This window comes from Plectropomus leopardus, chromosome 14 (genome assembly GCF_008729295.1).
Source record: "Plectropomus leopardus isolate mb chromosome 14, YSFRI_Pleo_2.0, whole genome shotgun sequence".
Lineage (NCBI taxonomy): Eukaryota > Metazoa > Chordata > Actinopteri > Perciformes > Serranidae > Plectropomus > Plectropomus leopardus.
Window position 1 is genome coordinate 1,127,262 of NC_056476.1, and position 14,136 is coordinate 1,141,397.

General features: G+C 41.4%; 1 protein-coding gene across 1 annotated transcript in view; it reads right to left on the bottom strand.

Annotated features, from left to right (window-relative positions):
- Positions 1-14,136, bottom strand: part of akap6 (A kinase (PRKA) anchor protein 6) — a 201,547-nt gene that overhangs the window by 82,141 nt on the left and 105,270 nt on the right. The window contains 3 exon segments of the mRNA XM_042501072.1: positions 1,448-1,568; positions 11,124-11,167; positions 11,169-11,258. Coding sequence (XP_042357006.1) covers positions 1,448-1,568; positions 11,124-11,167; positions 11,169-11,258 — 255 coding nt within the window.

Sequence of the window (14,136 nt, forward strand, 5' to 3'; positions counted from 1 at the left end):
TGGGAGGACATCATTTACTGCAGCCAGCTCTGTTTCTACATATTTACACACTCTGATTAACACACAGCCCGCCGTGCCGAGGCAGAGGTGGCTGATGGGAGATTTGCAACACCACGGCTGAGCCACAGAGCGGAGAGTCTTTATCGTGCGTTACAGCACCTGAAGACTTAACTCTAACAACTATTCCTCAACGTATTATTACATACAGGGTGACGGTATATCCGCTTGGCCTTAAGCCTGGCGCACCTCCAACGGTGCCAAAGGAGGACTTGTGCATGGCAGGGGCGTCCGCTTCCCTGAGCCAGGCCTAAACCTGACCGCATACCAAGGAACGGTATGCGGTCAGGTTCGTAAAACTTAGTGATGTTTGACCAGGAAAGTTGAGGTAACATTATTCCATCACTGTTTTCTGATTTAAGGAGAACTTTGTCTTCATGTGACACCTGAAACACACGGCATGAGTCCGACACACACAAGATAACGTACAGAGCTTAAATCAGCTCAACAGGTGAGAAATGTGATGAAACTGCTGCTTTTATGGAGCATCAATGAGCCTCAGAGGTTGGAAACAGGACATGTATGATGGGATATGTTTTTTTCTTTGCGTGTAACGCAGAGAGTCAGAGACCAGCAGTCATGATTTGTTTATTCTGAAAATTCACCCGATGTCTTTAAAATATCACCTCTCATACTCAAAGTATTACAGGAGTGACAAACTTTGAAAAACAAAGAGAGATGGGACCTTTGAGGGTCTGAGAGGATCTGACCGCAGAAATCGGGTCGGCCGAGTCAGCGAACGCTTTTTGGTTTCTTCTTAAAACAAACTTTTATCGGAGAAGTTTTCCTGATTTTGAGTGTTTAGATCGACTGAATTAACCTTTGTGTTTATAAAGACGAGCGCGTCGACTTCTTCCCGTTTTTTCTAAAGTTATTCATGCCCTTCACACCGAAGAGCGCCGCCTTTTTTCTACTATTACTACCTTCAAGAATCTCTCCTGCTTTCTGGCTTTTTTATCACAACAGCATCTTTGTTTCTGTCTTTGACGCTGATGGACGCCGTTGTTAAGTTACGCAGATCGCCGACTGTTTGTCCGAGTGAACTAAGGGGGCGGGGCTTAGCGATAGCAAAATTCATGACAACAACTGAAGTCCGAGGTCTTGTCTTAAAGCTGTGGTGACGACTTCAGGCTCAAGAGTTCAGAGTGCAGGTTTGGAGGGTGAATATTTGGATTTGGACAAACTTCGAAGATGGTGAGAGTCAACAGGAGGCGGAGAAGAAGACTCATCAAAGAGACCCGAAACGCTGTGAGTCACTGAAAGAGTTTCTTTGAATAAAAAAAGGGGATCCTGTATGTGAAGAAAAGCTTTTTGGGAGCTTCCTGTGAGTTTTCTCTGTGTTGTGAGGTTTCCTGAGTCACAGACAAACCGACAAAAGAGCTCGTCTTACCTTGAAGAGGTGATGTCTCTGCTCCTCTGACATCATCAGCTGGTGACTGTCTGTTACCATGGCGTCCATGTCCATCAGCCAATCCCAGAGCTCCTGGTACTCGGCCTCAAACTCCTGCAGACTGAAGGCAGAGATAGAAAGATTATTAAGTTGAATTATTGTAATTCAATTTTCTCCTCTCTTTTATTCATATTGTGTTTCCTGCATGTTCTCCGTTCTGTTATTGTTTCTTGTATTATTGTAATATTGTTTTGTCCTGCGGCGATGAGAGACATATGCGTCTTGTTATGTTGATAAAGAATGCGGCTAAAAATGCAAACTGGAATGAGGAAGAGACGCTGACAGATAAAGGCAGCGTCAGACGGAGAGAAGAGGCAGAAAATAGTCTGTTTTCAACCTGCCGAGTGAAGTGAAGCTGAAATATTTCCTAACAGGAATTTATTCACGTCTTGTACCTCGATGGTGTCTGAACTTCCTGTGATGCTACTCCTGCCAAAATTAAACACACAGTTCGTCACAGAGCATGACTCAGCGAACTCAGCGAACAAAAAGAGGGATTTCTTCAGCGGTGATTGCGTCTGTGGACGCGGGGACACGGATACTGCTGCACTGTTTTGGTTTTTACGTCTCTTTGAAAACAGTTCGTTTACATGCACAGTTTAGTCGAGCTACGGTTATAGCTTAATTAGGTCATTTAATTGGACCATTGTCCTTTTCCCAGTATATAAGCGATCGATATATAGATGGAAGTCTGTCCAACTCCTCTGCGGCAGCCGGAGATGTCAGCTAGCTGCTATAAACCTGCATTATTTATACAATCTATGACAGAGACCAAATCACAATTACTTTGTTTATTCATAATAACTTTGGGGAAGAGAACCGCCACATCACGCATATATAATCACATGGCACTGATTATTAATCCCTTTAAAAATTGAGAAAAAAGGCAATGAGCAACTTAACACGAAATGACTAAAAAATGAGCAAGAACTAGTAAAGATGTAAGAAGGAAATTACCTGAAATTAGCCTAAAAAAAGAAAAGCAAAAGATCAAAAACATGAAATGACCTTTTGAAAAAAGCTAAAATACAATTAAAAAAATGATCAATATAAATAATCATACATATATAACTTTTTTTGTAACCTAATCTGAATATATAATCATTATAATTATCGTTGTTTTCTTGGTATTTTCTCTTCGTTATTTGATCATTTTCTAAAGATTTTCTCTCTCCTTGTTTTTTGGTTAATTATTAGGTAATTTTCTCTTCACCTTTTACTTTTTTAAAATTAATTTCTTTATTATTCATTTTGCAATTTGCAGAACATTAAATGCCAAGCTGCTGATTGCCTTTTTTAGGAAATGCTTTTGAAAGAAATCAAACCAATTTTGGGATGTTTCAGAGGTTTAAAGGTTGTTAAAGACGTCTGGCTGTTTTAGTGTAAACTCAAATGTTATTGAAGCTTTATATTTTTGTTAAGATGACCGTTAATAGAGGCTAATTAATGTTTTATGTAGAGTTTAGAACAATTTATTCATGCATAATCAAAATCTCAGTATCAGCTCTCACTGGATGACTCTCGTCCAATCAAAAGACTCGATGTGTCGTATAAAGAAAAAAAAACAATTAAAACCAAACAAAATTATGGAGGCCAGGAGAAAGATGGTTTTACTTCTTCCTGCTTCCTCCTCTACCTGCTCCTCTTTCCCACCTCCTTCTCCATCCTCCATTAACACATTTCACCTCCACCTTTTAGCTCTCATTTCACCTCCTCCTCCTCCTTTCCTCCTTTGCATATTCCTCCTACACTTGTCATCGCTCTCCCTCCCACAATCTCTCATGATGTCCTTTTCTTTCTTCACCTCCTCTAAATCTCCCTCCTCCTCCTCCTCCTCCTCATCTTCTTCTTTGCCACATCATTTCATCCCCCTTCAGCCTCCCCTTTCTGCCTCTCTCCTCCCTCTCTCACCCTCCTCCTCCCTTGTCCTCTCACCTCCTCCTCCTCCTCCTCCTCCTCCTCGACACAGGATCACATCAAATATTTATGCTGCTGGAACAGGAGCCGATTGCTCAAACACACACATTACTGTCAGCCGTTTTGTTAAGGTGTGAGAGAGAGTGTGTGTGTGTTTATTATTTATATATTCGGGGGTTTTCGGTCTCGGCGGGGATCGCCAACATGTTTCTCAACATTAGCAGTGAAATTGTTTGGAATTCTCCGGTCGCTGACGACGACAGTTTGACAGCTCTGTCAGGCCCACGGCGTTTCCACGACAACACCAACACACACTCTGCACACACGCACGTGAAGACACACTCTGTGAAACACACACACACGAAAACAATGAGTGAAATACACAAAACACACCCAAACACACAGCCACTGATAACAACATGTAAACACACAGAATACAACACACACACACACACACACACACACACGCACAAAAAAAACACAACTTGACCTGCCATCAAAGAGTAAACTTTGAATGAAATTATGGAAACACGAGACAGAAAATGAACACTTCATCTCCTCGAGTTTCAGTTTTGATGAAGTTTTACTGAGTGAAACACAAACACGTTTGTACTTGTACACCAGTTAATACCCAGAATTCCCTCGTCCCTAAGCTGAACCCTGAAACAACATTTTTAACCCTAAAAAAAGCCTTTGAGAAATCGTGGACAACATAAAATATCATCAGCAGTTTTCCAACAATGTCCTAATTTTCTGAAAATTCCTTCACTTAAAGTTTTCCAGTTTTCCTAAAATGTCACAACTCTCCAAAACGCTACTCAATTTCCTCAAACCTCCTGCTCCTCTCTCTGAAATGTCAACACATTTAAAAGAAATCTTCAAAATAGAAAAATTTCCAAAAAAAGTTTACATTTTTCTGAACTATCCTGACTTTCCAAAAATGTCCAAACTTCCAAAACTGTCCCAACTTCTCTAAACAGTCCCCATTTTCAAAAGATGTTTCAATGTTTCAAAGCTGTGCCCACTTTTAAAAAAATGTCTCGACTTTCGAAAAATGTTCAAACTTTTTTAAACTGTCCCTGCTCTCAAAAAATGTCCCCATGATGCAAAACTGTCCCAACTTTCTAAAGGTGGTCAAATTTTTCAGAACTGTCTGAACTTTCTTAACTACCAAATTTCCAAACTGTCAACATTTTCTAAACTATCCCCATTTTCAAAAATGTTGCATCTCATCTTGACTGTCCCTACTTTCCCAAACTGTCCCAAAATTTTCCAGCATTTACACCCTGTCTCCAGAGTACAAAAATGTCCCGACTTCCTAAAAATGTTACAATTTTCATAAACTATTCATACTTTTTTTAAATGCACCAACTTCCTAAAAAAGGACCAACTTTTATAAACTCTTAAAACCTTCCAAAAATGTTCCAGCTTTTTAAAATTGTCCCTATTTTTCGAAAATGTCTCCACTTCCCAAAGATGTCCTTTCTCTCCCAAACTGTTACATTTCCGTTTTGTCTTCACTTTACAAAAAGTCCCCACTTTCTTCAACTGTTCCCAAAATGTCCGTCCTTTCTAAACATGTCTTCACTATCTAGAGAATATAAGCATGTCCTCAGTTTTCCAAATGGTCCTCAAACTCTGTCCTCAGTGTCTGACAATATGTTCACTTCACACATTAACGTTTTGCACCTTATCGTCCCTCCAACATCTTCTCCTCATCAGCTGTAAATCTTCCTCTTCCTCTCCTCCATCTTTTCCTCCTCTTACTACTTTTTCTTCCCCCCTTCCCTCCTCTCACACCCTCTTGTCCTCCTCTGCGAGTGATTCACTCAAATAAAAACTAAAGAGAGAAGAAGAAAGCAAAGGAAGCGAGCGCTGCTTCCTTCCCCCGAGGCGGCGTTCCTCATTATGCGGCGAGCAGAGCGGCCCTTTACTGACTCAGACAGATGAAGCAGATACAACACTCGCGCAGATTGTTTTCTCTTGTCGTTTGTCGTTTTTCCACACCTCCCCTCCTCTCCCCCGTTTCCGTCTTGTTCTCACACTAATGTTAACTAAACGCTTTGTAAAACAGGATCTCTCGGGGGGTGGAAGACGAGAAAACAGACAAATCGGAGAGGAAGGAGCGACGTGGTGGCACTGCGGGGCTGCGTTCAACACCGGGACAGTTACAGAGCGTTTGAAGTGTCAGCTTTGCTTTCTGTCACGCGGCGCTGACGGAGGCGCGTGGGAGTTACGGAGAGCCGTTCTGACATTCAGTCACTTGAGGAAATTTGAATTACAAGAATCTATTATTCATTTCTAACTCGTCATAATTCCAGTCAGCGCTGGATATAATAAAATGTAGCGGGCATCGTGTGATGTTGTGTAAATATTCATATGCGTTTTTCTAATCTTCAAATTTCACAACTTATACTGGCATTTCACAAAGAGAAAGTAAAGTCTCAGTGGTTCAGAGTGAAATAAAAGTGTGTTTACTGGGGCTGAGCAGTTACATGTTAGGCCTTCATGTGACCTCAGAATGAGTCCACCTGCAGCTGGTTGTGGTAACTGGATAAGACCAGTGGGAATCAGACCAGAAACCTGCTATACTGGGCGGCTCCCAGCTGGACTCAGATGTTTAAACCTGAATGTTTGTATTAAATCTTAAGTGTCACAGGGTGAAAATCAGCGTTTCACTCACTGGGTTGAAGGTTTAAAGTGTGTTGCACCTGTAAGCAATGATTGGTAATCAGTGTAGTCTGGAGTGGTGCTCTGCTGTACAAAACAAAAAAATCAAATCACAAATACTTTTACAGATTCTACAATTATAATATAAGTCTTGATTTTAGTGGAAATGGTCATTTTTGCATCAACATTCTACATCAAGATGATGTTGGGAAAATACGTTCAATTTTGGATACGTAACGACAACCTAAAACCAAAAAAAATATCAGCTTCATCCGTCGTCAGTACTCTACATCAACCTGACATTGGTGTTAGACGTCCCGATGCTGAATTTCAACAAATGTAACAGCCTAAACTCAACCAAATATCAACATCTAAAAACGCTGGCGGGGAGTATTTCGTCGTCCATTGCACATCATTTGTTTGAACAAAATATTTGCAAAGAAGAAAAATAAAGCTCCTAAAACTTGTTGGCTAAGTTGCAAACAGGACAATAAGCTCACAGAGTTTATTTAGAAGTGTAAGTGTACCATCAGCTCCTGTCTCCTAACTGTCTGCCAACCATCGCTCGCTCATGAAGAAGGTTACACTCTGACAGCGGAGGTCAAATTAAACAACACAGTTAATAAGCTGTGACAGCTTCCTGCATCCTGGCTGTAAGGCAATGCCAGGACAGCTTCCTATTGGTCAATTTGTGGTTCAAAGTTCACCAAAGTTCAACTTTACTTTCACTTAATCTTTCTTTAATCACGCCTTTTGAAATACTGATGCAGCCTTCAATCTGTCTGGTTTTCATTCTCTCTGACTATGAAGCACTTTGTATCTTTGCTTTGTAAAGTGCTATCATTATTATTATCGTTATTATCGTGATAATTATTACTTAAAACTTTAAACTTGATATATTTTCGAAGAACAAACTGGTTTTAGAACAGACGTCTTGTTGCTGAGTGTAAACTGTTGGTTGAAACACATGCTGTGACGTTCCAGTCAGGCTTTAAATGGATGGATTTACCATCATCCTCCACTTTCTACTTGTTCTCTCTCTCTTTCCATCACTTCCTGATACTTTCTCTCCTTCTCTGCAGCCTGCTGCTGCGACGGCGATAGCAGCTGTAACCACTGTCTCTAATTCATCATCCGCCATACAGCCAGGAAGAAGAGAAGGAGGGAGAGAGGAGGGAAAGAAGGAGGGAGGAGTAGAAGAGGGAAGAGCAAAAACAGGAAAGGAGAGGAGGAGAGGAAAGGAGGAAGGAAATAATGGGAGGAGAGGAAATGAAGAAGTCAAGAAAGAAGTAGAGAGATGGAGGACAGGAGGGGGAAGAGAAGAAAGGAAGACAGAAGAAAAATGAGATGGGGAAAACAGAAGTTAAGAGAAAGAAAAGAGATGATGGATAAGGAAAGTGAAAATGAGGAAGGATGACGTGGATTTTGAGGAAGAGGACTAAAGGAGAGATGGAGTGAGGGGGAGGAGGAGGGACAGGAGAGGGGGATGAAGAGATAGAGTGAAAGGTTGAATGAGTCATATTGGCAGTCGTCACCTTTCAGTCAGAGACTCTGTTGGATTTATGAGGTGATTCAGTGACACTTTTCTGTCTAATGGATTCATCCTAAAGAGATCAGTGAGCAGCCGCACAGCTCCTCCTGCTGCCTCTCATTCACTCATTCATACAGTGAGCAGCAGCACAGCTCCACCTGCTGCCTCTCATTCACTCATTCATACAGTGAGCAGCCGCACAGCTCCTCCTGCTGCCTCTCATTCACTCATTCATACAGTGAGCAGCCGCACAGCTCCTCCTGCTGCCTCTCATTCACTCATTCATACAGTGAGCAGCGCACAGCTCCTCCCGCTGCCTCTCATTCACTCATTCATACAGTGAGCAGCAGCACAGCTCCACCCGCTGCCTCTCATTCACTCATTCATACAGTGAGCAGCAGCACAGCTCCACCCGCTGCCTCTCATTCACTCATTCATACAGTGAGCAGCAGCACAGCTCCTCCTGCTGCCTCTCATTCACTCATTCATACAGTGAGCAGCAGCACAGCTCCACCTGCTGCCTCTCAGTCACTCATTCATACTAATGGATTCATCCTAAAGAGATCAGTGAGAGAGCTCCTCTGCTGCCTCTGACTCACATACAGTGCCGCACATCTCCTCCTGCTGCCTCTCATTCACTCATCCATCCTGCAGAGACACTAACCAAACTAACAGCTCTCCAGTTCATTTTTTAATAGTATTTGCAAATCGCAGTAGTGCTCCATGGTCGCAAACTGTGACTCAACAGTCACAGTCTGGAGCTCTGCAAAAGCCCTGCTCTGTGTGTGTGTCTATGAAAGGCAGAGAGTTGTAGGGGGGAGAGAGAACCAAAACACAGGTGGTTTATATGTGACATATATGTGATGATGTGACATTCAATACTAAATGTTCGCAATAAAGTAATTTATATATTATATTCTACATATTGCCCAGCCCAAATTCATCCTAATGGATTCATTCTACTGAAATAAAACTACGAGTGAGCAGCACAACACCTCTTGCCTTTTGTCAATAATTCACTCATTCATACTGATGGATTCATCCTTCGGACACACTTTTATGAATAGCAAACGTCACATCGATGTGTCGAGGTTGGAGTTGTTGGGTCTGGGCTCCTACAAGCCAATCACAGCACAGTAAGGCGAGACTTATCTAGAAAAGGAGTGGGATCCAAAATAACTACAGAGACACTGAAACCAAACTGATTGATTAAAAGAAAGATTAAAAAAATATGGTAACACCAAATCTAATTCATTTAACACTTATCTTAATCACCAATCAAAAAAAGCTATATGTTGGAGGTTTAAGCTGCTTTTAAAAGAAAAAAAAAAACCATAGAAATTAAAAAAGCCACATTTCCCTTCCCAATTAAATTTCTTTTGGCATTAATTCAGAATTGAGATATTTTTGTGTGAGATCAGTAAATAATTCACTCTGACCTTCATTTTCTTTACAACTGAACCAAAACCAGAAATCTCAACTGAGCTGAACTCACAGCAGCTAAAGAAAAACATGTAAACATCCAATTAATACCAAACTCATCCCACACACCACTGCACACACACACACACACACACACACACACACACACACACACACACACACAAACACAGATGTAAATCTGAAACGCAGCAGCTAATATATGAATAACCAATTACTGTCCAATACATCCAAAGTCAATTACTGAAACATTACACTGCAGCCACAGAGAGTGAAAAAAACACAAACAAAAACAGAATGAGTGTGTTTGTGCTGTGTGTGTGTGTGTGTGTGTGTGTGTGCCTGTGTGTGTGTTTTAACTGTGTATGTAAACGTCTTAGATTTATTTTATTTAAATCGCAGAAGACAGTGCAGTGTTGCCAAAATGAATGCAATTTATGCTCAATCAAAATGGTGGATTCATGTTTGTCTGTCTGTGTGTGCATGTGTGTGTGTGTGTGTGAGAGAGAGAGAGAGAGAGAGAGAGAGAGAGACCACATCCTTCATGTGAGTGACTGTGACACCAACAAAGTCTGAAGAACACAACATACTACAGACTCAGAGTGAGCAATTTAAGCTTCATTTTTCATTTGCATACACACTACTTTGTGTATGTTTTTATTGTGTGTGTGTGTGTGTGTGTGTGTGTGTGTGTGTGTGTGTGTGTGCGTGCGCTCTGCGTGCGTGTGAGTGATAACCGCGGAGGGAGGCTCCTCAAAGCCGGGGATGAAACGCCGACAGGCAGCGTGACCAAAGACGGCGCTCGCCGAGCCGAGCCTGGCCACACCAGATTACTGCTGTTAACACTCATACTCTGTGTGTGCATGATTACATACAACTGTGTGTGTGAGTGTGTGTGTGTGTGTGTGCGTGCGTGCGTGCGTGTGTGCGTGTGTGCATGCGTCACATGTTGCTGTGTTGTTGTGTCTCGGTCTTGTTTCATTCTCCTTCTGTTGTGTGTCTTTCTCATCGTAACAAAGAATAATCAGAATAATTTTTGTCTCTTCCATTATATTTTATTCTTTACTCTATTATTAATCCATGCTGTTGTTATTTGTGCACACAGAGAACATGTTTTTTGATAGAGGCCACCTGCCACGGGTGTATTATGACAACTAGATATTTCGGGCCTCGTTCACACCTCTACAGTTCTACATATTCACACCTGGAAGCTGCCCAGGCGTGAATATGAAGAGTTCACCACACATTTATCTCATTTTGATGGCCCACTACAAAAAGATTTTCTGTTTTGTTTATTAGGAGTGTTTTGAAAATGCATATATATAACTCAGTGAAGTGAAATGTTAGCATTCATTGTGCTGGATCTAAAGTTTGGATCCACTCGCAGCAGCTGCTCCTTTCATCCATCAGTTTTATGTGATCAGCTCTGAACGGATCGACAGATCAATTATTCACCCTGCGAGTTACAAACTGCTGCTGAGGAAAAAAAAAATCATGCAGAGTTTTGCCCGTGCTGCGCTCACAGACACACAAAGACTCAGAATTCAGAGAGACTACACACATAACACAAACAGAGACGCGCATTTAATAGCCATGTAGAAACAGTATTTTAAGCAACTTAACAGGAAATGACCAAAAAATGTGCAAGAAATTAGCAAAAATATACAAGAAAAGCACATAAAAATAAATAAAAACAAAAAGGAAAGGAACTAAAAAAAAAAGCTCAAATAAAAAAAGTTATAAAGTTATAATAATTATGATAAGAGCTCTCTGGACATTTTCCCCTTTTCTTAAAATATATTTTTGATCATTTTTTCCCTCTCTCTTTTATAAAGTAAATTGAAAGAAATCAACCAATTTACTCAAGTTTGAAAAACTTAATGCAATGGAAAGGTGCCTGGAAACTGATGTCTATCCCAGTTTCAATGGGTTAAATCATTTTGGCAAAGTGGCTACATTTGGCTGTTGGTGCCGTAAGCATTATATAGTCTCTGTTTACATATCGATGACTTCTACTGCACAACTTTTCTTATTTTGTGCTTTCTGATGTGTGTTTACCTGTTGTTCCTCGCCAGCTGGCTGTGGTGCCTCCTGCTGGTGGGGGGAGGGGTACTGCAGGCTGCGCAGTTTGACGGCCATCTGCTCTGCCAGAGCGGCTCGCTGGGCTTCACACTGACTGGGGATCGGCTCAGCCTGGAGGACACAGAGCAGAGGACACACGATCATCGATCACACGACACACTGTGGACACTCATGATCTGAGAGAGGACAAATGTGGTGTCCTCCTCACCACAAGTGAAGTATCTGTTTCACCAACACGGACAAATGAATGTATTAATCAAACAGATTTTATTTTCGTTCGTTGATCTCTAGCCAAAATATGTACAAGAAAAATCACCCTTGCACAAACAAACTGGCGTGTTTTGATGAACCTTAACATAAGTTTGGTATTTCTAACTTGGACTCTATTTCTTATGTTTCTGGAGTCTAAATGACTAATGAGAACAACAATTTTTGAAAGTGGTCCAGTACTGAGATAGAGTGCTGAAACCGGCTGCAATGTAACCACTCAGGGCACGTCTGCATCTTCAGTGCTCATCATTAAAAGTGTTTTTGTCACTGACAGGCTCATTCTGAGTGTCTGACGTCCCCAAATCGCCACTGTTGAACCCACCAGACTCCATTTACATAAACAGTAATTTTAGTCATTTTTAAGGCATCATCCTTTCACATCTAACTGAGTGAATTAAAGGTTCATTTCAACCGAACCGTGAAAAGATGACCAAAAACAGTTTGTGTGAGTTGCATTTTGTTTCTGTCGACTTTGAATGAAGTGTGATTTACAGTGATAAAAAAGAAAAGTTCAGTCTATTTACAAAAATGTCCAGAAAACTATATTTCTAATTATGAGAATTATATAGCCTGTTTAATAGGTCATTTTCTCTTTTGTTGTAGTTGTTTTTTTGTTTCATTTTGGGTTTACGTGTTTTTTTTGTTGTATTTTACAAATTGTTTAGGTAATTTTCTTATATTTTTTACTTATTTTGTGCTATTTTTTTCATTTTGTCTTATGTCATTCATTGCCTTCTGGACACGTTTTTGAAAAAATAAAAAATAAAAATAACAACAAGCCATTCACAGCCTTCACAGTGACAACAAAAATGTCGAGATTTGCAGTTTACTTCTTTGTAGAATTTTGCGTTTTTTGGTTTTTCAGCAGATTCCAGCACATAATAATGTGTCTTCCCACACTGACGGCTGCAAACATCATCACTCTCACAGAACAGGAGAAAAACATTAAAGTAAATGTATTTTCAGCGAGTTATACTTGTGATCAAACTCCCCTTCAGATGTCATTCGTTAAGTTCCAGCAGATGAGCAGAATCAGGGAACACGCGCTCGATTTGTGCTGTGATGCGTCAGACGCCGGCCGTCCTACTGGTCCTGTTGTGTGATTAGCAGCTCATTGCAGCTGAATGAGATTCAGCTGTGCCACATTTTGACGGACGTGCCCTTTAAAGCCCCGCGAGTGGCCGACAAGCCACTAGAAACACACTCCACGCTTATCCTGCACTCTCATCTCAGCCGACACACACACACGCTCACTCAAATATCCGTACGTACATGTATATGCATATAAATGTACACACACACACACACACACACACACACACACACACACACACACACACACACACACACACACAATCTCACACACCTACAAAAATTACCCATAAAACCACACACACACACACACATTTAGTGTGAATCGCTTCTCTCTGGCACAAATTACCTCTCATACACACACACCCATCAAGCCCTCACAAATGTTCCCATAAAGACACACACACACACACACACACACACACACACACACACACACACACAAATCGACCATGAATTGCTCCACACACACGCAAAATAAACACACACAAATTTACACATCGAGCATCAATCGCTGCTCTTTCTCACAAATTATCCTACACACACACACACACACACACACACACACACACACACACACACACACAGCCAGTCGCGCTCAGTATCCAGACACAATCATACAGAGGCACTCAGCGCGCCGCTCAGATGTAATTGCATACAAACTATATGGAGATGAGGCTTCAATTGAACCAATGAAGGCAGAGTGAGCGTGTACAAACAGCGACACACACTCGCACACAAATATGACCGCTCCGCTTTTCCCTCATTCGGTAACAATCTGAATAAAGTGTCGTCGCGTCGCGTTCGCCGTCCGATCTACTTAGCGGACTCGCGGAAGGATCTGGAAAGGTCATCCAATCTGCGGAAGGCAGAGCCGCTCAATCAGAGGGCTAATAAACAAACAGGCAATACACAATCAACAGCGCCGTCTGCATCTGTGTGTGTGAAGGTGTGTGTGCGTGTCTGTGTGCGCCGCTATTACAGACACTAACTGGAAGCTCTCAGAGAAAATTTTTCTCACTTTGTGTAAATGTCTCTCCACTTTCATTCATTACTGCGCTCTTGGTCGCGTCTGCAGGCCGTTTGCTGGCTGGTTAGTCGGTCAGTGAGTCAGTAAATCAGTCAAGTTGTTCATTAGCTGGTTAGATTGTTCTTTTCTTTGCTAATTTTGTTCCTTCGTGCAGTTTGTAACTCTGAATCTGCGCACGGGATTACATTTAAACATCTTTTAATCTAAGAGGAAGAAAAGGTCTTTGCTGGAAGTGAACAGGACACATTTATCAAGAAACTTACTCGGGTTTACTGAACAAAAGGAGCGACCTTTATGAGCAGCTGCCAGGTGATCAGATGATTAATCACACAGGACAGCCAATCAGAAGGCTGGATTTAAGCCTTGTCAAAAATAACCACTAAAATAAAATTTTTAAAAAAAAGGAAGGTCAGTAACTCAGTCAGTCATTTATTCAGTCTGTTTTTCCCGAAGTTTGCAGAGAGCAAGTGAACACAATCTTATGGTTGTAATTGGGTTTTTCATACCGAACAGCTGACTGAAGCCATAATGAAACACACACATACACACAGACACACACAGTGAAGCAATTTCTCCTGGATGCCTTGAGGACACAGA